The sequence below is a fragment of the Aplidium turbinatum genome, chromosome 11 (genome assembly GCF_918807975.1).
Source record: "Aplidium turbinatum chromosome 11, kaAplTurb1.1, whole genome shotgun sequence".
NCBI lineage: Eukaryota > Metazoa > Chordata > Ascidiacea > Aplousobranchia > Polyclinidae > Aplidium > Aplidium turbinatum.
In genome coordinates this window covers 24,524,690-24,549,221 of record NC_137482.1, presented here as the reverse complement: position 1 = coordinate 24,549,221, position 24,532 = coordinate 24,524,690, and the positions used below count along the sequence as shown (strand labels likewise).

The window sequence follows — 24,532 nt, the reverse complement described above, 5'->3', positions numbered from 1 at the left end:
AAGTTACGATTGGAGAAGTTACGCAGCAGCTGTGAATTCATTGACAGCGTCTGGCAACACTGTATAGAATAGTTTAAAAACAAAAGAACAAGGTGGCTCAAAACTCTGACCGGAGTTTAGAAGTGATAACAAATTATTTTGATTATTTTGTTTGTGCTTTCCTATCAAAAATAGGGGAAACTAAACAATCAAAACGATGTAGCTCAACCAAGTGTTCGAGCTTCAACAATGACGCAATGCTTGAGTTGGCTGATCTTGACAACTCCCGGGACTTACCCGGCAGTTGATGCCAGCCTCATGGCACTTGTGGATGTAGATCTGGATGTAGCGATGGTGCACAGTCTGGTCACTGATCAGGAGAATGTTGGTGGCAGTGCGTGGGACGTTGACAGAACGTTGCTCAGCAAGTTGTTCGCGCGATGACCCAACCGACAGCGACACAACGCTCGGCAGGTAGTGACCATCGGATGGATCAAGCTGACCAACACAATGCATCGGTCACAAATATTATTAAGCAACATGTTTGAATAAACTACATCCAAAGCCTGTAAGAGTAAGACAGATGCACTTGGTTAGACCAACGGCCGTTTACGACGATTCAAAACTATACAAAGTATAACAGCAAATGATCGTCTCAGACAAGGACTGCCTATTACGTCAGCAACACAACATTGATGGATGCAGCAAACATAAAAACAAAAGAAAATTTAAAAGTCATCAAATATCAAGTCCTCACAAAGAGGGTTGTCATGCCAATAAGCGAAATCAAGCGCGTCATTTCAGGCCTTTTGCAGAGAGGGTTTGGCTGCGCAAAACTATTGCAACAGATGATTGGTTAAAATAAAATGACTTTTCATAGAAACAACCGGCATGAAGCAAAATATCACTTGAACAAATCTGCCATCAGCACAACATCCCAGGATGACCCACCTGCAAGCTGAGAGATGTCACGGCACGATCGGGGCGCATGGTCAACATTATCCAGTGCAGACCGGTCATGTTCGATGACTGCCAAAAGGTCGCGTCGCTTCCATCGATCAAGTTCGAGAGATGACGTTGTGATGATGACGCTTCCATGCCTGCCACCGAGCGGTCAAAATCTGCTTCTTCACTTTCCGCCACTGCAAATGACGTCACAATTGTGGATTAACAATGCAGCGTGCTGGATGGATTCAGTGGCTGATATAGAATTGAACAAAATGCCACGTGGCGCTCGAGATTGTGCGTTTGGAATGAAAAAAAAAGCAAAAAACGCATTGCTTTGGTATGCCCCTGTGCATCAACAATGTTGATTCATCATATTATGTTATGCAAAATATCAACCATGTGTACACGAAAGATGTTGTCTCGCAACAAGCCGAAAAAGGGGTCAGGAGCAAACATTGCTCACCTGGCGCATGAGTCTGTTGTTCGCGCGAGGACTGCGCGATGCCCGCGCGACGACGACGAGTTGACGTCGTCCCTAGTCGATTCGCGGCGACTGGAGCGGCACCAGGCTTCGTGTATACCACGAAGGTGTGCCGTGGTGTGGCGTGAGGTGCCGCGTGGAAGCATGTGGCGCACGAATTGAAGTTGGGGCACAGTTGGCACACATAAAGCAAGCCTCGGATAGGTTGAACCTGGGTAGGAAAGTGATTAGCTGAAGGTGGTGCGAGACCTGATTTAAATAAAACATTCTTTTAAACAAAGAAGTTAACGGCGCAGATGCCCACAGAGAGGTAGAGGTGAAACAAACATAGTAGGAGAGAAACCGAAGATAGCGTAAAAAAGTGGATGAAAGGAGTTAATTGAATGAAAAGCTGAAGCACACCAGTTGCTACACTGAGTAGTGCGTACGCTAGCCACTTGGTGTCTCGTTAATTGGCACTTGGCAGTACGAGATCAATTGGTTGGGGGAAAGCAACATGAACCTCAAATTATTTATTCCACAATACTGATTCACAATGGTGCAGTTTGTAACCAACATGCTATAAAGTGGATTAATCTTCGCGATTCACAACTTTCTAAGGCGACAATTTGAACGCAGTGCACATCCACCGCAAACATGCGGCCCATCTGTGGAAGACCTAATAGCATGTTCACCTGACAGTTGCTGCACATGACGCCATCGTGCGGATGAGGAACGAGCTCCATCTCGGACACTAGGCCGGTCCAGTGAGCTTGTTGAGGAAAATCAACGGTCACGTCCTTGCCGTTGGCTGAGAAGTGTGTGACAGTTCCAACACTGGAGTGGGTGACGGAGCCCCACTTATAACGAGGGGTGGCAACACCAGGCTTGACACGCACCTGCCAATACAGCGCGGTTAGTGAACCTTGTTGGAAGCGGAATTTTAAACGTGCTGTGGACATTGCAAATGTTTGATTGGAAAAGCTGATTAATGACATGACTTAGTTACCCCCTAACGAAATTTAATGAGATTTGCTAACGAGATTAATTTGTTCTTTTCACATTAATGTAAAACAAGTCAATATCGTCCATTAACCACCTTATCGCCAACACGTCCATTAACCACCTTATCGGCAACACGTCCATTAACCACCTTATCGCCAACACGTCCATTAACCACCTTATCGCCAACACGTCCATTAACCACCTTATCGCCAACACGTCCATTAACCACCTTATCGCCAACACGTCCATTAACCACCTTATCGCCAACACGTCCATTAACCACCTTATCGCCAACACGTCCATTAACCACCTTATCGGCAACACGTCCATTAACCACCTTATCGCCAACACGTCCATTAACCACCTTTTCGCCAACACGTCCATTAACCACCTTATCGCCAACACGTCCATTAACCACCTTATCGCCAACACGTCCATTAACCACCTTATCGCCAACACGTCCATTAACCACCTTATCGCCAACACGTCCATTAACCACCTTATCGCCAACACGTCCATTAACCACCTTATCGCCAACACGTCCATTAACCACCTTATCGCCAACACGTCCATTAACCACCTTATCGGCAACACGTCCATTAACCACCTTATCGCCAACACGTCCATTAACCACCTTATCGCCAACACGTCCATTAACCACCTTATCGGCAACACGTCAATTAACCACCTTATCGCCAACACGTCCATTAACCACCTTATCGGCAACACGTCCATTAACCACCTTATCGCCAACACGTCCATTAACCACCTTATCGGCAACACGTCCATTAACCACCTTATCGCCAACACGCTCATTAACCACCTTATCGCCAACACGTCCATTAACCACCTTATCGCCAACACGTCCATTAACCACCTTATCGGCAACACGTCCATTAACCACCTTATCGCCAACACGTCCATTAACCACCTTATCGCCAACACGTCCATTAACCACCTTATCGCCAACACGTCCATTAACCACCTTATCGACAACACGTCCATTAACCACCTTATCGCCAACAGAAACTGTTTGTGGTATTTTGTCCTGGAGTCGTGAACTGATGTCATTGGTACCGGCCAGTAGTTCAACGTGAATATATCGAACCTGCAAGCAAATAGATGTTGAATGATGTGACATACAAACGTTCATTCAGAGTGACTGGGCGATGCAAGGTGCGTAGTTACAACACCGCCTGTTCAACCTTCTGATAATCAACATGGTGAGGAGGGGAATTGCAATGTGGCCTTCTATAGGTGAAGCTTACTTGGCTTCTGGAAAGACAGAACCACAAAGAAAAAACTAACCATTTCTGTGACACGATGAACATGCAAAGCTGAGCAGCGCCTGCTGTTACATGCAAAACTTGTTGTTGCTTGTAAAGCTACTCGGTCGCTGAGCCAGCATAAGTAACTGCCGGTCCAATAAGTGAGCTGCTGAATTCAAACAATGTATCTCTATTCTGTATTCTCTAGGCTATCTCCAGCTTGTTGTTCAAACAAAGGAGAGAAAAGCAAAAACTACATTTGAAGAAGAAAGCGGTATGCAGGTTAAATAACTCAAGTTGTGATCCATGGTACCAACATGAACAGAAACACTTTTAAATCATCATCGCTAAAGCAAAGCAAGTGCTTGTAGAGTAAACATCGCATTGTGGTGAGGAGCCGATACAATCGGACCACAACTTGTAACTGATGAACCCAGTCACTCGTGCTGACCCAGTAAGTCCCTCCGCGGTTGGCCCAGGTCGCCTGTACATTGAGGTCATGCAGTCCATCGTGGTCGAGCCGGACCACCTGACCAACATCTCCTCCTTCAACCTCCTCGTATGTCTGCCGACACCGCACCATCATGCTGACCTGGAAGACATTGAAGAGCAGGTAAACCGAAAACCCAACGACATTAACAAGCGCAAGATTGTCGTCCTGAAATATCATGTGTTGGTAGTGAGAGTGACAAATAAATGGAGAAAACTAGCTGTTAATACATTAACACGTTCGTAAAGTAAATAGCGTAGGTGAAGTAAAATAGTGATAACAGTAAAACCAACTTAACAAGTTTTCCATGAGGTCGGGCTAACTCGCACCTGTATATTGTCCCGGATGTAAATCGCGTAGTCGTCGTCCGAGTCAAAATCGGATCGCTTCCGATGCTCGATGCTGGCTCCTGGGGCCCCTAGCACGAACGCACCGGGCCGAAGGCGGCTCTCATCGGAGCCATCATCTTCCGATGGACCTTCTGTGGAGCTTTCGCTGTCGGATGACGACATTTCATATTGCAAGCAGTTCTCCGGGTCCTCGCCACCTGGAGCGGTTAAGTTGCCACTTACTGGGAGTGTTTGTAGGCTATATCTCACCACTAACATGAACTTTGAACAATCAATTACGGATTTTTCAAACACCTAAAACAATATTACAAAAAACTTTTTTGAAACTGGTACTTTTTTAAATAACTAAAAATTGTTTTCAAACATACCCTGCACATGGCAAAGAGACAAAATTGGGTAACGCAAGAAAATATCAGTAAGATGTTTCAACGTGACCTAGGTATGACAACAATCCAACCTACCCAAGGACAGGTTTGACTGTGTGTCGTCATCATCGTCATCAGTCAATGACTCGTCATCACTGTCATGCCCTGGACTCAGTGGATTGTCCACCAACCAAGTTATGATCGCCTGTAACATCAGTAACAACATGAAGACTTGCAATATGCTGACACGCACATGTTCTGGACTGTTTAACCAAGATCCAAGTTCTTATGGAGCTTGCTTGCCAACCCACACGCGTGTTTCAAATACAATAAAGCACTTTCAAATATTGGCGCCAACATCATCGCACACAATAATCAAACAATGCTGTGTTCATGCCCTCCAAAACCACAACGATGTCAAAAAAAGCCTCAGAGAAATCATACAATATTTTTACACAACTAAAACGCATGAAAATTGATAGTCAACAATCAATATGGTACCACCCCATGGTATGGAAGGCCTAATTTCCATCGATGACGACACCAGGCAGTGGCTAACCAACGGATGCCCTGACATATAGCGACAATACGAGAGAAGAAGAAGAATATGGTACTTTTCATCTCATTCTTAGCATATCGCTTGAAACTCAACCTCACGATCGCGAAACATTGCAGCAGCAACAATCATACCCACAATACAACATTACCCACCTCGAGTGGCTGGGAGGACGTGACGTCACCTTCTCTGTAAAAGTTTTCGTAAGCCTTCCGGATGTGACGCATAGTGAAGCCCATCTCCACAAGCTGCTGGGACTCTGCCGATCGAATCCGCTTCGGTCTAGTAGACGAATTACTGGCGATGCTTCTGGGTGACGCAGATTGTGACAACATAAAGCCTGTGAGCGCCCTGAATAGTTCAATTGAAACAAATGTTACTTTCATGGTATCCTCACACGCATGTGGAACAAATTATCAAGTTTGTATGGATATTGTCATGATGCACACAATGAACCGGTCAACTGCTACCAGGGAGCAAATATAATTCATGTATAAGACATTTGCCTTCCTCAATACCAATCTTGATGCGACAAGCTTGTTGGCAATGGAAGATGCTTCCACAACCAACACGCGCACGCGCATGCGCAATAGACGATCGCACCAAACCGTGCATCCGCAATACATGAGCACACCTTTCAGTTTCCCTCATCATGCTTAGGTGACGATGGATGCTCCTCCGGAAGCGAGACTGGTTGCTAGAAAACGATGCTTCCGAGTTGGATCCACGAGCTGACTGAGATATCATGTTCTGCACTGAATGAAAGGACTGGCCCATCCTGGCGTTTCGCCCCATTCGCCAGCGACGTCCAACCCCAAGATGAGAAACTTTGGAGGAAGATGAAGGAGCCTCCTTCGCATCCGTCATCGGCTGATACTCCTTGGCAGTGGATCGCTTGGATGAACAATTCTTCATCAAGTTGAAGACTTCCTGCAAAATCACCGCAAAACTTCAATCATGACGTAATGAATTAGTGTTTCCACGATGAACCTCATCATCACCTGCACAAAGTGGCGGCAAAATGCGGTGACGCAGTGCACACAATAGTTTGGCGGACTCGTCACTATAGCGACTGCACAGCAGCGTAGTCAAAAATTCGCAATAAATGATCACACTCTGGGTATGAAGAATACGTTGTGGAAAACCACTTTTTCTAAAAAAAAATGTATTTGTAAAAATCATGCGTATGCACAGAAAGAACTGACCTTTACGTAATCCTTGAAGGAAGAGCTGCCAAGCATTTCCAGAAGAGAGTTGGCCGCATCAGTGATCTCCTCCTCACCAAAGCATGGCTTGATAGGTGATGACCTGGCACTTACTCGGGCAGCATCAGCAAATAACGTCTGGAATGCGAAACAATGTCCAATGGTGGATGGTTGAGAATGGCTACTTAAAAGCTTCAAGTGGCCATGCGACTTATTAGTTCTTATGTGTATAAATTGCACGATATCAGCGACATGCCAAACGAAGTGAAGGCCTCGACTGCGCTGGTAGCTTGAAGCATATCACAGCATAGGAAAGTACCAGGGTAAAGCTTGACAAGAAGCCTTCTTTTGGTAAAAACAAACCACATTATGCTTACGCTCGATTGACGTTCTTTGTCATCCATGTCCGGGAGCTGGAGAACAGGAGGAAAAGTGGAGGAATGAGCTTCTTTTGGAGCCTGTCTCGCGTTAGGTATTTCAGGTAATTTAACTTTGAATGAGGCTAGGATCCGATGGAGATGTTTATGTCCATAGAGAAGATGCGGAAGAGCGCTCAATAAACCAGCCAGAAGGTGACGCTGCTGCATCTCAAACTCGACATCCTAAAAGTGACATCGAGCAGAATAGAAAGTACATTGGAACACTTCATATGCTATAAGTTGACCATGAAATCATAGACTAGTTCCAGATACAGATAACGAACTGTTGAGTGGGCGCGCGTTGTTCGATTGATTATTATTTTCACTCTGAAACAAGCAAATGTTTCAAGTAAATCTACAAAAGAATTGTTTAATGACGTCATAGCAAGACGAACCGCACATCAACGAATGAAACTATAACATATGCGTTGGTGGCCAGGGTTCGTTACTGTCAGGTCGCACCAAAGGCTTTGCCAAAACGATATTGAATTTGGTTCCAATTTTTTTTTTTTTTTTTTGGGTTCCAATTTGAGGTATAGAGCTTATGAAGTGCTGAACTGCGCCTCCACGCGGCTGCGCGCAACTATCAAGTGAAGATCTTTCTTGACGTCCCTGAGACTATCAAGCACAGACACCCACCTGTATGCTGCGCAGTGCGAGTGTAAGTAGCTCTCCGGAACATGACCTCAGTTCGTCGTCCCAAGTAAGTAGGGAGGCGTCGAAGTGGCCACCAGAGGGCAGCACTGGCTTGATGTGTTTGTGGGAGACACGGTAGCAGGAACGCCTGAATAAGCATCAACAAGGGCACGGTTGGACAAAAAGACTGGGAACCATTGGTGCAAACTACAACCGAGGATTCTTTAATTTGATGGAAGTTTTCAGGACAAATGCGCAATCATATCAAATAAACAAAGGTTTTCTTTTCAGAATATTGTTTGTATCAGTCAAAACAAGTTGTTGAAGTTGGATGTGCATTGTGCAACCTCTTCCATCTGAGCTTGCTGGTGGAATAAGAGAAAACCAGAGAAGATGCAACAGATCAGTAGTTACCCAAAGACGACTGACAAAATCCCGTCCGATGAGATGGCGTAGACGCGGCCGAGCCCCCTGTCCTTGTGGGTAACGAATCCCCCAACACGAACCCGCCTGTCCACCCCCGCCATCAAGGACAGCGCGGCAAGAGATGACCGCACTTCTGTTGACAACAAAACTACCAGTTGGAAATACAAAATATTGGTAGAAGACCAACACTTCAACCAGAAATGAAAAGGAAGTTTTTGTTCAATGACGATATGTGTCTGTTGGTTGCGACGCTTGAAAGATTAATAAAATCTTGATAGGCATGCGAACACTTTCACAGTTTTATCTGAAAAATTGATTTTGGTAAAAAATTAAACAAACCTACCTGTTGGTCCAATTGCCATTATAATATACAGTCTCATTTATGACAACACAGGAAAGCAATACCTTGTTGGCCGGCGCAGTTGGTACACAGCAAGCGTGATAGGGATGTCAACGATGATGTCACAAACGCGTTGATGACGTCTTTCCAACCACTAACTCTATGCAGTTTTCTGAAAAATAACAGATAATTACGTAAAAATCTATTTTCCGGAAGACAAAGTGGTGACAGGTCGAGATGGAGAATACGAGGGAAGGCAATTGCTGCGAGGAAAGAATCAGCCACCCCCCACTAGTGGGGACAAAGTCGAATTTCGGTGATGATGATGTTGAAAGCTTGGTCGGTGTAGCAGCAGAGGCAGCTAGTGGCTTTCAGATTGATTTAACAACAAGAGTTGTCAACCGAACCTGATGAGTTGGATGAGCTCCTCAGCGATCGTCTGCACGTGGCTCGATGATGAACTGATCCCAGGCAGGAACGACACATTCCGACCTGCGCGAAATAAATATGCCACTGCAACCTCAAGATACACAACTAAGTTAAGTTTGTAATAGAATGAGTTTCGCCTTTAGCCGCATAATCATAACTTATCCCACAAGTGTAGATAAAACGATCTGTTTCAACCGCTGAAACACATTGTTTTATCTACACTTGTGGGATAAGTTTTATAATTTTCTTATTGGTGGGGGAGTAACGCAAAGCACAAACGCCATGTATCAAAAGGCAACGAATATTCAAACGGAGACATTTGTCCAGCAAACCAACTATGAAGCTCAGCCAGGCAACGCACGGCTCGGAGCAGGTACCCACCGCAATCGGTGGAGCTGTCGCCATCTTGGTGGCAAGCCAATCCAGAGAGGATGCGCATGATCTCATTGAAAACTTTCTTCATCCTCGCCAATGCAGCTTCATTGCGACTCCAAGATGGGAGGACATGGCTGAGGAACCGAACGGCTTGGATCTGCTCCAGGATTGAGCCACGTACGAGGTCCGGTATCTTTTGATCGATCGCATCTGCAAAGCATGAGGACAAGTTTTGTGTCCGTTGCCTTCTTCTACCAAGCAGACAACAAATCTTTGCTGAATTTTTGAAACATGACCAGCCGGCACGAGATGCTAACATGTGGATGGCTGGCCGATCCTAATATGACGTCGTAATGAACACGAGATGGCAACAAAAACGATTTATTCAATTTTCAGGAAAACAAAGAAATTTGTGACGTAATTGAGTTCCAACAAACCTCCACGACAACAACTCTACCGGATGTTACAAAATGTTAACTCGGAATGAAGAGGAACAAGGGAAGCATACCAAGACACAGCTGAATCCATGCAGATGATGAGAATTCCTCCTGCATTGTCGCATCAATGAGGATGCTGCGGAAGAATGCGAACGACGACCACTTTGTCTTCTTCCGGCTGCTGGGTACTTCACCACTTGTGGCGCATGGCTGGTAAGGGAATATGGAATAAATTTTAAACGAAATCAACAAACTTTCCAACAAAATTTTTTTTTTTCAATGAACAAACAAGTGCCACTGAAGTGCAAACATATAAAGTTCAACTGTGCTTGCTTAATCTTATTGCTGTCTCATTTACAAGTCATATGGCTGCTGGTCGAGCCATCAGAGTGGACAGCATTCGAAGCAAAGCGAAAAACTTTATGTTTGTGAGAATTGGCAACATATTCACATATTTGTGAAAAAAACAAAGTAAATTTTTTAGCAAATGTCTTTGTTTTTTTTACTATTGGGAGTTCCAATCGTTCCCTTTAATACTACGTTACAGTCCATTCACAACCTACCTCGTCATCAGAAGCAAAAACATCAATTTGCACCAACTTCCTTCCCAGCAATGACACAGCTTTAATGGCCGCCTTGCCTACGTCATCAGGGCTGACACCAACACGAAGACAGTTCATCTGCGCATATAAGATTAGGATTGTTCCAAACAGTCTAGAATCTAGAATGAATCATGAATTCTGAATAGAATCATGAATGTGAGAAATATATCTAGACTCTAGATGTATTTCTCACATTCACATACAAAAAAGTTTTTTTTTTTTTGAAGGAGCAGGCCGCCACTGAGCTACTGAGGCCGCCACGGGGGCTACCGAGGTCGCCAGTTAGCCTTGTTGTAAGACTAGTACTAGTAGTTTATAAACTACACTCCATATGAAAACAAAATCAGGTCCAGGAGTCACACAACAAAACACAATATGATGATAATCAATCAACTTGAAGTTATAGCTTTGCAACACATATCAGATTCTTGTCAGTTGCATTCGGTGTTTCCCAGGATACTTTTAATATCAAAAGTGTTCCATGACGTACAGATGAAAATATTGCAGTCTAGAGTGTGTGGCATTGATATGCTAATGTGTCATCAGCACAATCTCATTGGCATGCGCACAGCCGCACACCATGCACAATCAACCCTACCTCAAGGAGTGTCAGCGTCATCCAGCAGAGGATCCCTACAGGATCCGGAGTCTCGTTGCTACGGCAATTGAAGAGATCGATGATGTTATCATCTTCCTGTGAAATCTCAATTAGGTTCTTTGTCTCCTCATCCTCATCTTCAATCCTTTCAGACTTGGGTGGGTCAGCCAACCTCAGATCAAACCTTCCCTCCTTTCCCATCCTATGGAGGAATATAAAAGGACCTCATTAGTTCAATGGTTGGATTGAGTTAAACCTAACATGCAGTAGCTTGGAAAACTTTAGTCATGCTGTATTTTCTATAATTATTTTACTTTTTGTCAATAACTCGTGCAAGAACAAAAGTAATAGCTACAATAAGCGATCTACCAGCAAGTCAATGAACGGAAAAGATGGAAAGATCTTAGTTCAAATGGCGCCTAAACAGTAAACAATGATTGTTAAGGTTGTAGGGTACATGTACCAGTCTGTGCATAGCCTGGCATGGCTGCAACTCAAAAATAACTACTAAGAAATGAAAGATGCCACGTTACCTGTATGAGTTGGTGGCGCCATTGTTCCATCTGACCCTAACCCAGCCATCATCCTCAACCTCTCCAATAACCACCCCCTCTTGGTCCCCGTCCTGGTCCTGCCACTTCCAGTCCCGCCCCCGGACCACCTTCGTACCCAGCGTCATACTGGCTGCAAGTTCCGGTCCGCTGAGGAAGTTACAAATCGAGAGATCAACACGAAGAAGTGCAAAATAATGGTCTCTCTTGTCAAGTAATTTCTACTTCTTGATGCAATAATATGTCGGGCTCATAGGCGCCGACTCCGGGGGGGCGGAGGGGCGGCGCCCCCCCGTGTATTTAGCTCGGGGTGGCTGCCCTTCCGCAGATTATTTAAAAAAAATCCTAAATCAAATGTTTCTAAGTTCAGATTTGCGTTAGTTTGACCTTCATTGCGGATCGATCTCAATTAAAAGATCTACTTGTTGCAACAAGAGCGCTGCTCTCAAGATAACAAAAGAAACAGAAGTACGGTAGCTGATAAACGCCAGCATGGTGCCGTTGAAGCATAGTAACAATGATTGAAAAACGTTTTTCTTGATTTCTTCCGCTTTGTTTTTTCTTGGGAGTGTCAATAACGAGGTGCAGTTTGCTGTTTGCTCAGTTTAGTATCTACGCGTATTAAGAGCTAAAGTTCAAAGTGACCAGCATATAATTCGAAGTAGCCTACAGGCCTCGAAATTCGTTTTTGTTGACGGCGGACAAACGTGTCCGGTCTGAGCAGCTATCTCGGCGGGCAAATCAAGTCTCACGGCGGACACACCAGTTTTAGCCGTCGATCGTCATGCTTATAATCACTTTATCTTGGTAATAATTCTTCGCCATTTCAGAACTCTAACTACGGTTTTAGAAGGCCTTTTAAAAAATCAGTAAAGTCACTCTAAAAGGCTTTCATCAGACCAACGACTTGCGCTTGAAGCGTCAAAGCGCCGTGTAGCTGGTCAATACGTCACATAACTGATTAATTTCCACCGAACGAAGTCGTGTGGCTTATTGCGTCACAATACTGGGCAGGAGTCGGAAAATTTCTACACAACGCTGCTATTTTGCGCTGTGCAAAGTTTCACAGGCTTTTTTCTTGAGGTTTATTTTTGCGTGTCATGCGAGCGAAAGTGAATTTTCCTTGGGTCTTTTCTTTCTTACTGTAATACCAAAACTTAACAAATTTTGTTGCATCTTGCTGTAATAGCCTACTCGTATAATCTAATTTAGTAACCAACCTTGCCGTATCATTATTACTCAGAGATCAAAGCCAGACATTGTGACGTAAACCTTGAACTAAATTGCGCGTGATTAGTGTAGAAGTACCTGTACTCCTATCGATTCTTAGCTAAGAATTCACCTTTGTTACGCTGATTTAATGTCATCAATTGTTGAAGCAACGTAAAAATCGAAAGTTTTCCTCCTTGAATGGAATCTAAGGGATACAGTATTCACATTTTCTAGATGCGCGTTAGAATGCGCTGGAAAATATATTATCGCAACAATTGTTCGTGCTATGCAATGACGATTTGTATCGCTAGTTCCTGTGTTATTTCTCGGCGGACAAATATGACCGATCTAGATGGTACTTCCCGCGGACATCTCATGCTGTGACGGCAGACATGTCCGTTGTGAATTTCGAGGCCTGGGCCTACATTATAAAGCTTGGCGATATACAATGGCAGATAGACGCAAACAAACATCAATGCTGACAAACATCAGCATTTTGAATGTAAGCAATCGGTCGGCTAGACAGTTTGCCCCCCCGGCAATTTTCAAAACCCGGCGCCTATGGTCGGGCTTATACAAAAACAACACGCGACTTAGAACATGTCACACTCACAGCCATACACGCTGTTATATCTCATGCTAAAAGTAACACATTTCAATGTAATTGGTTTGTACCAGGATTGCTTGGTCTGTTGGATCCTTTACAATGTGACACTCCAGGTCGTCCCCTACGATGTGAAGCAACTTGCTTGGGAAAGTCCTTTCGTTTCCACCGTGAGAACGATTCAAATGAAAATATATTTTAAACATTGTAACTTAATTCAACAAACCCATTGATTTGTTGACTTCTGTGTCTGTCAAATCCGATGCAAAGTTTGATCTCAATACAAGGCTAGCCAGACTGCGTTTGTCGTCGAATCTTTGTTATGTGAAAATCGGCGGATCAATAGTTTTACTACCCACAGCCCCCAACAAACTAAAGGATGGCGAAATGTGCAAATGTTCCCGAGTACCAACGCTCGTCAATCGCGCGAACAGCACAGTGTGACCACCTGGGCTTGTGCATGTTGAAACCCCAACAATCTAGACCGCAGATTGAACTCACCACAATTGTCGACGCTGCTTCGCTGCGAGTCGGTTTGGTGGAGCGGAAATGATCGGTACGGCTCCCTCTGTAGTTGCTCCATGACATCCTGTGAACCATACAAGAAAGATCTTTCACAGAAGCAGATGACCAACAATCTGATCAGATATTGCGCACTTGGATGAATTTGAAATAATAACAATTTGGACATCAGAAGAATTTGATTTAAAAACCTTCATTCAATGAATGTGTGCAAGCCCCCTGCGAGAAGTTTGCAGAGTTCATGCAAGGACACAAATAGTTGATGGTGTCTTACCCAGATGAGGTGCAAGTTTTTTGGGATGCAAATTCAACAAGAGCAGATGGAATTTGTAGAGAAGAATAGGAAAGTCTGAGCGCATCAATCTATCAACATCCGCAGATGAGGAGTTGCGACTGAGCATCCCGAAGCACAAGAGGAGACATCTGGTGACAATAAACCTTTATCAAGCTTTCCTTGGATGAGCAACTATCTTGCATTAAACCACTTGATGTGAATCCTTACATCGTGGCATGCTTGCTCGTAAACCGATAACCAATCTGACTTTGTAAGAAGAATTCAGAGAACGATGTTCCACGCAATAGTGAAATGTTTCAAATAGGTTTCATGCTAATTTTATGCTAGCTCTATGGAATCTGGTCTCAAAATATTCAGCTTGCGAGGACACTAAACATCATGACTTGATTGTGTTGTAGGGTCGGACATTCTAATACAAACCTTTCCATTTATGGCTACCTGCTTTTCTCCATGATGATCTGACGATGGTGGGGAAGCCCCAAAGTTGATGACGTGGCACGAGCAGTAAGTGACGATGGTGGATTGGTGCAGTGTTGCATCTCCTTCCTCAAGTAAGTCAGCGCCCACTCAGTTAACCTGGCATTGCTTACGGCCAGAAGGTGGTCGCCGTATACTCCATGAAAGGTGGCATGCTCGGTAGCGCCATCTGGTTGGGGAGGAGTACTGTGGTTTCCAGCCGAATGAAAGACACCGAGATATTTGCTTATCTGCAACAAAACGCGTATGAGCGGTGTTTAAAAAGGAGACAGGTGCTTCTATGGGAGAGTGCGAACATAGTTGTTCAAAATAACGGAATACTTTGTTCGTTTTAATGAACTGAAAACGGCTTTGTTGCAAGCATCATGATAATGAGACAGGTTGATTGTAAACCACCTGAACAGGTTTGTTTATAACCAGTTGGCACGATTAGGAGTGGACACTGGACAAAACAATTCAAAATCTATTTGCGTGAAGACAATTTGACTCAAAACTCTTCGAATAAGAAACAATGAGAAAATATTGTCAACAATGATATAACAAAGCATTGTCGGGTGCTTCACAACCTCCACCAGGACAAGATCATGTTACCAGCTGATGCAATGTGTCGTACCTGCTGGGGCAAGTGTACGGTGATCTTCCCTTTGTTGAGGGAGGAGCTGGCCCTCATCCACATGGGAAGAGGATGATTCCATCCCACCATGATCGTGTGCCGGATGGTAGGGAGCAAGTCCTCCATCCTCAGAAGCTCCAGGCCTTGCAGCGTCGCATTGTGACGCAAGCACACGTCACGCATCCACTCCCCGATGGTGCGACGTATCTGGTCGAGCATGAAGTTGTCGTGATCTAACAAACGGATAAAGTACGTCACAGAGGTCGTCATGCTGACGCGGTTCTATTTCAGCCGGGGATAGTTCCCTATAGTCCTCCAATCTATTGCTGGAAATTTGCAAAAGAAGCATCTGTTCATAACAAGAAACACAAACTTCAAATCGACGTCTCGAACATAAGAATAACCTCGACAGCACGAGGAAACAAAATGCTTACCAGTGGTGAATGCAAACTCATCTACTTCTTTAACAATAAGTTTCGTCTGCGCAGTAGGCTTGATTCCGCACATGCGTTTGCGTAGCAACTTCAGACGGGATTTCGAAGCGACGACATCGGAGACCATCCCCCAAAGTTTGTGGTACCCCTTGCAAACACATCAAAGATTTTACAGTGCTATCTACATACGTACAGGATGAGGATGTCATCACAACAACGAATTCGTGGTTTCGTGTAATGGAAAAGATTAGGTAGTTGTGGCAATGTGTGGAACTGGAATAGTGAAGACAAATTAGTTGCTTCAGATTTCTACTCACATTTTCAAGTTCTTTGACCTCCCCTGCTTTGCCGCTGCTACCGGATCCCAACTTGCAGGCGTCCACCGCTCCTTGCAGACAACATTCCATCACTTCAGCCACAATCTGGTCTGTCTCTGTGTCGTCAACATCGGCGGTCTCGGACATTGAGGCGGACTTTTCACATAAAGTGCCCTCCAGTGGCCGCATACTCTTTTTCATCCGATCACCAGAGGCAGGATAACCCTTTCCTATCAACCGCGCCGCTCTCTTCCACAGATTCCGTCCATGACCAGGAGCATCGGGAAGTATGAAAGGATTGAGAGTGGCGGCGGCTATCTCAAATAGAAGAAATCGTAGTCGCTGCTTGATGGGAGAGCAGATCTCCTTGTACGGCCTGCAACAGACAATGGGTCCAGCGTCATGCGACGTTGGTAAACGCCTCATGGTCTGGGAGGAAGTATCTAAAGTTACCGATTGTAAAAATCACAAAGACGAACCTTTTGGACTTCTGGTGCTGATGGATTATCTTATTCTTCAACGAATAGACAGCCTTGCAGACAATGGCAAGAGAGCGGGACATCTTCAGCTCGTACTCCGTCACAATGATGGCGGCGTTGACAAGATCCAGATGCTTGAGCAGGCACGCGAAGTAGAAGCGACCGGTCTATTCAATAAGACCAGCATCTTATTTCACAATGTTAAGTGAGGTAAGCCAAGCGCTAGATGCAAACTAACAATATTTCAGGAAAACTTTTGTTATTTAGCCAAGCACTGACATCCCCACAAAGTTTGAAGATTTGGACGAAGTGAACAGCGTGTGAGCAAGTTTCGAGCATTAGATGACATTAGACATGCTCGAAAGTTGCATGTTTTCAGTGGGTGTCGAACTGCTAACCTTCAGCGTCAGACATCCCAACCGCTTGGCCATCCAGACGTCATATGAGAACACTTTCAAGCCTCGTGTACGTTACAACTCGTATGCAACCTGCCTGTTGAAGTCATCACGCCATTCGAACAGACAGAACTCCAAAAAGGTGACAAAGCGGTTGTGACATCACCAACCGTGTGGTTGGCGCCAATAGTTGGAGTCGCAATGACGCGATGGTGACGGCATTGTGGCCACTGTGCCACACATCAGTGCCCACAACTTGATGAAAACATCTGTCAATGAGCAAGCTCACCTTCTCAACAGGATGATCGGACCCGAAGACGGACGGCAGTGCGATGGAGTGACGCTTATTGTGGTTGTGGACGGCGTGGATGAAGCGATGTGCTGGGGAGGTGCTTGCCATGCTCTTCGTTCCTTCCACCAAGCCGCACAGGAAGGATTCCTCATCGGGATGTACTGATGCCGCTGTTTCACATAACGATTTCATTATTCTTGCTCATTAAGCTAATAGTTAATTGTAACCTGTTTTAATTCTTTTTTTCCGAAAAAGATTCAGATTAATCAAACTACTCCTTTAAATGACGACGATAAATAATCTCCTGTCAGCTCTGATGGTTTCGTATTTCATGGAATGGATTTTTTTTCAAAATTTCATATTTTCTCCCACACTTAACACTTAACAATTCAGCCAACTTCATTTTGTGGCTCATAACTTTCTCTACTTTCACACCATAGAAAATAATCCACATTTGATCGAAGTGGTTTTACTTTCAATATCTGTGTGAAATCCTTCAGGGCTGATATCGCATGAAGCAATACATTCTGGTGTAGTAACGATAAAGTCATCAACAATTATAACTTTGTGCAGCCATTTTCTTTCCTAGCAGATGTGGCTTCTTCTACCGTGCAGCTCACTGTTGAGCTGGTTTGTTTTCCAAAGATATCAGTGAAGTTGAATGTCGCAAGTTGAAAATTCATTCAGAATTACTGAGTTTTTAACAGTTTGGTCGAGTAGCTGTTACGTGGAGGCTGGAGACTCCCTTGAAAATTGAGCTATTTGTTTGCCGTTGATTTGCAGTTGATTGCATCATCATCATAACTTTACAAAAAATATTAAGAACACTCCAGCCAAGAAGAAGGTTGATAAAGGTTAGTTTTAATTTCCAACATATATTTTGATAATTTCAGATCTTTAGCATTCGAATTTCGACTTGTTTGATTTGTAAACTCTAGTAGATAATTAAAAATTGTCAATGGACCAGAATAAGAATCAGCCAACCAACAGGAAGATGGATGGTTACGACCGTTCTGTTCAATCGCCTACCTTGCCACTGCTTCCATGCCGGGATGGTTGGGCCTTCACGTCTCGCCAGGCCGGAGGAAAAGATGGACAGTTTGTCCCACTTAGTCGCCCCAACCGGAAATTGGGGAGTCTTTCGCTGTGTGCAATCACAACAAACATGCAAACAGTGAATACATATTGCACGTATAATTATAGGTGGATATATATTGCACGTATAATCAACATAACCAGTAAAGACAAATGCAAAACACTTTTGTTCATCAAAACGTTCAATAGAGCAGCGTGGCCTACCTGTGACTGGCCGCACATGGAAGACAACAGGTATGCGACGCAGTGTTCTGTGTTCAGCATCAAGTCCTGCATGTCGTGCGCAACCGAGCGAGGTCCGCTACAATGTTGACCTGAAGAGATTATGCACCATTACCGCCACCATGCGGTAGCTAGTTTGAAACCTTTCTATTAACGAACGATCTTCACCCCTCCAAGTTGAGACATCACTGACAACACTCAAAAGTCAGTAGCTGGCATCTTGCCAAGCCACAATAACAATGTTGACACAATTGACGCAGTTCAACGTCATCATGACGAAGTGCCACTGACCTGTGAATGACGTGGAGGAATCACTGATACGTGTGACGTCATCGGCCACTTGATGGAGCCCAGACTCCATCAGTTGATACTTTGAATCGTTGTCTAAACAATCCATGAGTTGTGACAAACAACGAACATTGAAAACTTTTCTTTGCAACTACAGTGTTGCCAAGAAACGTTACAAGTCGCCAATCGACAATCTTTGTTCTCAGACTAAGAATGCCTCTTTTGAAGCTGAATCCTGGTAGTTTCGTATTGACTCAATTACGCCTTCCAACAACTGACGCAGGCCAAGACACCGACTGTTTGCTGCTGAAATGAAGCATTCCGTCTACTCGATGCTACTGTTTGTTCGGTCACAAAGCATTTACCCAACTGAGCAATCGCGATGTATTCTGAACCTACCGTTGGCACGTGATCTCTGTACGTCCGGCCATCCCATGTCGTCATTAGCACGTGACGTCAGACGAATCGCCGATTTGTTGAAGTTGTCGAGGAAGCAAAGCATTTGTTTGAAGAGTTCCATCGCTTCAGAAGAGTCCCGGAAGAGCAAACGAAACTTGCCACAGGTCAACATCAAGAGCAAGGATACCACCTACAGTTGCATGCTTAGCTGAAAGAAACTTGTAGAAACAACCAAATAGTGGAACAAGTCGTGGAAACCCGGAATTAATGACTTAATCGCAACGACTAACACAGATACATAAATCGGTCACAAGAGAATTTCGTGTGAACTTACACAAACCTACCATCTTGTGGAGCAAGTTTCCAATCACACCGCTGTGCAGGATGTTCATCACAGCGTCATAGTGCATCTCTAGCGACAGCAAGGTCATAGCAGTTGGAATCACTTCAGCCACGTGATGGCAGACAAGAGTGACAAACTTGGACAAGAGTGACAGCGAACCCTACGTCACAATGGAAAGTCAAACAACAGAAAGCGCAATCAGAGTTGTCGGTCAAGGTTTACCATTAACAACACCCCGGAAGGTGATCGGACATACCGGGCATCCATTGGACAACACAGCAGCGAAGAGGAGCGTCTGAAACTCTCGCAGTATCTTGGCGGATCCGATGCGGTGTTCGGGAGGGATCGGGCGATGATCACTCGGGACGCGGTTCTTTATCTCGATCAGTTTGGATAGCTCCGCCATGGATTGCCTGAGGAAGTGTTTGGAGTGTGAACGGAATGGGAGAATGCAACAAGATGACACTGAGTTGCCTATCATGATTGGCTGATGCAACATAACTGATACTAGATTCCATTCTGTAATAGACTCTTGTGTACATACTTCGCCATTCAACATACGACAATAGTGAATGACTTAAACCACCTAACTTAAAGCATTGTTTCCTATGCACGTCGTTATCTAGATAAGTCCGTGCAGAATCCAGTTTTACGCACGATTCTTCTGATGGCAAGTCAGCTTCTGACAAACCTCCGGACGCTGTGCATCAGATTCTCCATCAGTTGGATGAGAGTGACACGATCCTGCTTCATCTCAAGATCCTCATCAGATTTCGAACCAGCCATCATCTTCGTCTTCTCGCGAGGCGCACCGCTTGGCTTCACCTCCTCCGAGGAATCGACCTCTTTCTGTGACGTTATACATGAGATTTATGAAGTAAGTTGAAACGTCACCACAGCGGTAACCAATCACAAAACACCTAGTGCTTTATAATCAATGAAACCACAGAATCTTGGCAGAGTCTACCGACCATTCCACAGTGCCACTTATCGACGGTGCAGCAGTGGGAATACAAGTTAGTTGATGTACAACCCCATACCTCGTTGTGGTGATGGATTGCAATGTTTTCATCAGCGACAGCCTGTTCTATCCAACCTTGCAAGGCCCCATCGCACATCACACTCCTCTCTAGAAGGTTCATCATGAACAACTGAACATGAGAGTGAAACATAACAGGCATTATGGAGGAAGTAGATAGTCTGAGTAGTAGACAATGAGTTGCTTTCCTAAAATACCTTTCATGTGTGGCATCATAAAGAATTCTTCAGATTGATCGAAGTATTCTCGGACTGAGAAAGTATCTTTTGAAGTATAATCTTGAGAGTTTTGCATGCTTGTAAAAGGTTTGAACCAGTGACCAAGGCACAGAAGTTGAAAATGTGACGTTTGAACTTGCAGTTGCAATGAAAACCTTTCTCTTGTAAATTGTAAATTATTTTAGCTACTAAGAGACACTTAATGAAAACCTCTCTCTTATACTAAACGTTACTCAAGCGTACACGAGTTAAACTGCGATGGTATATAACTGCTCACTCCCAAGCCAACAGAGAGGAGTGCCCAGACAGTCAATAACAAACGCATCACGTTCATAAACCGCTCTTCGCATTGTTTCCATTGCCCTGTAGATGGCTAGTGCACTTCAGTCGCATCGTCGCATGCATATATTGCATAATATACGTTGTGGCATCTCGGTTACCTGGCAACTGGAGGAGCTTCGGCCGGATGTGAGGAGGAAAGAGAACACAGCCAGACGCTCCCTAGTGGTGGGAATGAGCATCCGCCAACCCACTTGGAGGCACTGTTGAGCACATTCTTGAATTGAGTTGATGATGCCTGCGCAGTTACGAAAAGTGATGAACTGATGATGTCATGCAATCGTAATAATAAAAATAAATGTTTTTAGATTGTGTATGTAGGATTGCACCAATTTGAATAAACGCTGTATAAACCTTACGTCATCGCTTAGTTTAATAAAGCATGTCACATCCAACAATCTGGATTTGAAGCAATTCATCCGACCACACTCACCTGGCTTGCTGGCAAGGTGGACTATCCTAGACTTGATGCTGGAGAATGCCTTCGAAGCGGCCATGGCTCGGAGTTCCGGTTCATTCATGTCACCTTAGTGAAGAAAACGAGCCCTCGTTAAACAGGACAAGTGGTGAAGAATCAAACATATTGGCACAGATAGAACGTAACGTTACATCTGGACCATGTCACATGACAACCTAAAGCAGATATACCGTGTTTGCTGTTCACTGGAACAAGCATGAGCAAAGCTGAGTATGTAATTGGGCTGATAGTTGAACAAGATGACAAACAAATTATTTGCATGCACTTTCACCTTGGTTGGTCTCCATGGCACTAAGTTGCAGTTGCAGAAGACTGATTGTGTACGCCAACAGAGCCTTCTTTTCTTCGGAAGGCAACCAGTTGTTCTCGATACCAACGCAAGCCTGCTTAAAATAAAAGCCACTCAAGTCTCCAAGCATCAAAAAATGTATTTCTACGTTAAAAACCAGGTGTCGAGCTATTCATATAGAATCCAAACCTCAAACAGCGGCCACGCACCAAACAAGGTTTTGCAATATTTTTGCATGAACACAACTCCCCTTGACAGTTGAATTATATTTGCTTAAAATTGTAATAATTTTAAATATTTGCTCAAACTTTAAATTTATGAAGACTGATATACGACGTGTTTAGAATCCATCATGGTTAGATTACGCCTGAAGCCCAGCTAGTTAGATTTGTAACAAGTTCCCCGATGTATCAACCCACTATATGGCGGAGTGGTGGGAGTGTCTGATGGTCGAAAGGTCACGAGTTGAACTTTGCCCCTTTGCCCAACCCTTATCTTTCACCACGTCCACCAATCCACTAGGTATAAGATACTGGAAGTTACTGTGGTGGCCATAAAGCAACACAACTACTAAACGTCACTCCCAGATCACTACACCGACTTCAACACAACAACGCACCCATCAAAGCAGTGGCCAGCCTGCACGTACGCAGCCATGACCCGGATGCGCAGGCTGGGGTGGCTTTCCCTGGGCATGACGATGGAAAGAGGATTGATCCAACATTTGTTCGTAGCTACTTCAAATCATAACTATAACTAACATTATTTAGCAACCGATGATTTCACATTGCAAGCCCACCTTCGAAAGAATAAGATCAAGATTTTCAAAAGTCTTTTCGCTGGGTTCGATGACAAACGGGAGGCGCATTGGCAGCTGGAAATTGGCCGTGTTCTGATGCAGAATGTACAGAGCTGCGTTGTCGGCATGGAAACCTAACATTGAAGCAAGTTAGGTTTCCATGCCGAAGTTGGTTCAAGTTACAATGTTTGATGAAAACCCACAATTCCAGCACTTTACATTGGATAGAATACAAAATTCCACTGTGCCTTCGATTAGTAGATCACAAAAAAGCGTTTCACTCTGTTGAAACATCAACTGTCATCTCAGCTCTGGAAAGACAAGGAATTGATCAACCATGCTTCAAACTTTCGAAGAATGTACTCTGTATTATGAGGACTAGAAGTTGCATTGAAAAGTATATTGAAGACGATTGTAGAGTTCCAGCTGATATTGAATAGATTTTAAAAGTGGAAGTTATTGCCAATTGTAAAGTAGCTGTTGCAAGTAGTAGTGTGTATTGATTTTGAAATCGACAAAGACGTTTGCTGTTCAGAATTTGATTTCTTTATGTGCTGGAAGTGGTGAACCATTCGTCAGTTCAAGCATTTTATCTATTATCTCACAAGTAAAACTATTCGACCATTTATCAGACTGTTTAACGTTTGATTTCCCAATAAACTATGCCATCAATCCTTCCAAAGTCTCTTTACGTGTAAGAACTAGAAGGAATTGTTACAACTTCCATGTCCCAAACAACTCAGTCTGTTTTCAAGCCAATATTTTTCATTGATAACAATGCAAAAATTTAGCTTTACTCGTGAGAAAATATTAGATAAATTTTGCATGCGACGCAATTCAACCTCTCAAACCAACTTCAACCGCATGGAAAACTTAATACAGGTTTGTGAAAGTTTGTGGTGGTCCACACAATCATTTAAAGGAATTAAAATCAATGTTTATTTACCTTTGAAAGTGTTTGCCTTCATATCGAATACACGCTGAGCTTCTCTGTTGCGGTAGGTCATAGCCTCTAAGCAGTCGAAGCGCATCACCTGCAAGCATTCAAAGCAACCCAATGACCAACCTTCAAGACAGGACAGTCATGAAGTGAAACGGAGCATAAACCAATATTGAATAGAAGCATGTATAGTTGGTAGGCATAGCCATGATTTGAGTGCCCTGCACCCTGATGACTCAGTTACAAGTAATTTGTTTTTAAACGATGTATTTGGTGGTCGCATGGCAACCAGGTTCATGTTCGTCACAGATAATGGCGTGAAGATACGTGTGAGACTATTATTTACCGAATCGTCTTTGGTCATCACAAATATATTGTCAGCGGCGCTAGTGACGTCGATCGCCCGAACGCCTTCCGCCCATCGATGTATCGGCCAATCCCAGACCGCGTTGCGACTTTGAGAGCGACTTCCGGACATCGCTTGGCCTGTACAAGCGCACACCGGTGAGCGTGAAAGGTAACATTTTGTATTCTACGCATCTCAAACAGTGACAAAACTAAGAAAATAAAAACCTGCAACAAACCAGCCTCATATTAACAAACACATTCAAAAGAGATCATTGGCAAATAAAGTAGCTCCCTAGTCACATGAGAACGGAAAGTAACCATAGACACTAGACAGGTATTGAAGGACAAGTTAAACACTTTCAAGAGTACATCAGAGAACAGCAACCATCGGTCCGTGGCACTGTGCCTGACCGCAGAGCAGTTGTAACTGGGTCGCATAGGAAGACAATTTAAAGTGAATTGAATAAAACGTATGTGTTATTGACGCTTGGTGCTTCATATTTTGATGATACCAACAGGCCCCTTCACCGGTCAGCAGTGCAAAGAAGTTACCGATCCATGGCCTAAATCAGGGGTGTGTAACCTTTATTACAGGAGAGCCAGATATAAATAACTGGGTGAGACCGCGGGCCGCACGTTTATTTAACATATGATTT

General features: G+C 44.1%; 2 protein-coding genes across 2 annotated transcripts in view; one reads left to right on the top strand and one right to left on the bottom strand.

Annotated features, from left to right (window-relative positions):
- LOC145780346 (E3 ubiquitin-protein ligase HERC2-like) overlaps positions 1-24,532 on the bottom strand; it is a 56,945-nt gene that overhangs the window by 21,367 nt on the left and 11,046 nt on the right. Inside the window, exons 12-54 of the mRNA XM_082592048.1 lie at positions 23,875-24,014; positions 23,535-23,622; positions 22,589-22,722; positions 21,772-21,883; positions 21,456-21,548; positions 21,124-21,260; positions 20,467-20,577; positions 20,118-20,275; positions 19,683-19,839; positions 19,428-19,586; positions 19,084-19,273; positions 18,688-18,780; positions 18,379-18,488; positions 18,109-18,223; positions 17,077-17,249; positions 16,393-16,559; positions 15,914-16,289; positions 15,597-15,744; positions 15,163-15,395; positions 14,511-14,779; positions 14,052-14,200; positions 13,757-13,844; positions 11,422-11,589; positions 10,889-11,090; positions 10,252-10,368; positions 9,760-9,898; positions 9,258-9,461; positions 8,855-8,939; positions 8,513-8,619; positions 8,096-8,240; positions 7,685-7,829; positions 7,004-7,228; positions 6,627-6,764; positions 6,056-6,351; positions 5,577-5,772; positions 4,962-5,070; positions 4,480-4,697; positions 4,112-4,252; positions 3,405-3,500; positions 2,083-2,286; positions 1,391-1,619; positions 931-1,121; positions 277-477 (exon numbers count right to left, since the gene is read on the bottom strand). Coding sequence (XP_082448174.1) covers positions 277-477; positions 931-1,121; positions 1,391-1,619; positions 2,083-2,286; positions 3,405-3,500; positions 4,112-4,252; positions 4,480-4,697; positions 4,962-5,070; positions 5,577-5,772; positions 6,056-6,351; positions 6,627-6,764; positions 7,004-7,228; positions 7,685-7,829; positions 8,096-8,240; positions 8,513-8,619; positions 8,855-8,939; positions 9,258-9,461; positions 9,760-9,898; positions 10,252-10,368; positions 10,889-11,090; positions 11,422-11,589; positions 13,757-13,844; positions 14,052-14,200; positions 14,511-14,779; positions 15,163-15,395; positions 15,597-15,744; positions 15,914-16,289; positions 16,393-16,559; positions 17,077-17,249; positions 18,109-18,223; positions 18,379-18,488; positions 18,688-18,780; positions 19,084-19,273; positions 19,428-19,586; positions 19,683-19,839; positions 20,118-20,275; positions 20,467-20,577; positions 21,124-21,260; positions 21,456-21,548; positions 21,772-21,883; positions 22,589-22,722; positions 23,535-23,622; positions 23,875-24,014 — 6,956 coding nt within the window. The remainder of the gene's footprint in view (positions 1-276; positions 478-930; positions 1,122-1,390; positions 1,620-2,082; positions 2,287-3,404; positions 3,501-4,111; positions 4,253-4,479; positions 4,698-4,961; positions 5,071-5,576; positions 5,773-6,055; positions 6,352-6,626; positions 6,765-7,003; positions 7,229-7,684; positions 7,830-8,095; positions 8,241-8,512; positions 8,620-8,854; positions 8,940-9,257; positions 9,462-9,759; positions 9,899-10,251; positions 10,369-10,888; positions 11,091-11,421; positions 11,590-13,756; positions 13,845-14,051; positions 14,201-14,510; positions 14,780-15,162; positions 15,396-15,596; positions 15,745-15,913; positions 16,290-16,392; positions 16,560-17,076; positions 17,250-18,108; positions 18,224-18,378; positions 18,489-18,687; positions 18,781-19,083; positions 19,274-19,427; positions 19,587-19,682; positions 19,840-20,117; positions 20,276-20,466; positions 20,578-21,123; positions 21,261-21,455; positions 21,549-21,771; positions 21,884-22,588; positions 22,723-23,534; positions 23,623-23,874; positions 24,015-24,532) is intronic.
- Positions 2,384-3,270, top strand: LOC145779634 (uncharacterized; the record flags this gene model as incomplete). The annotated part of the gene is made up of 2 exons (XM_082591270.1): positions 2,384-2,391; positions 2,466-3,270. Coding segments are annotated over exons 1-2 (813 nt in total), but the record flags the coding sequence as incomplete, so codon positions are not given.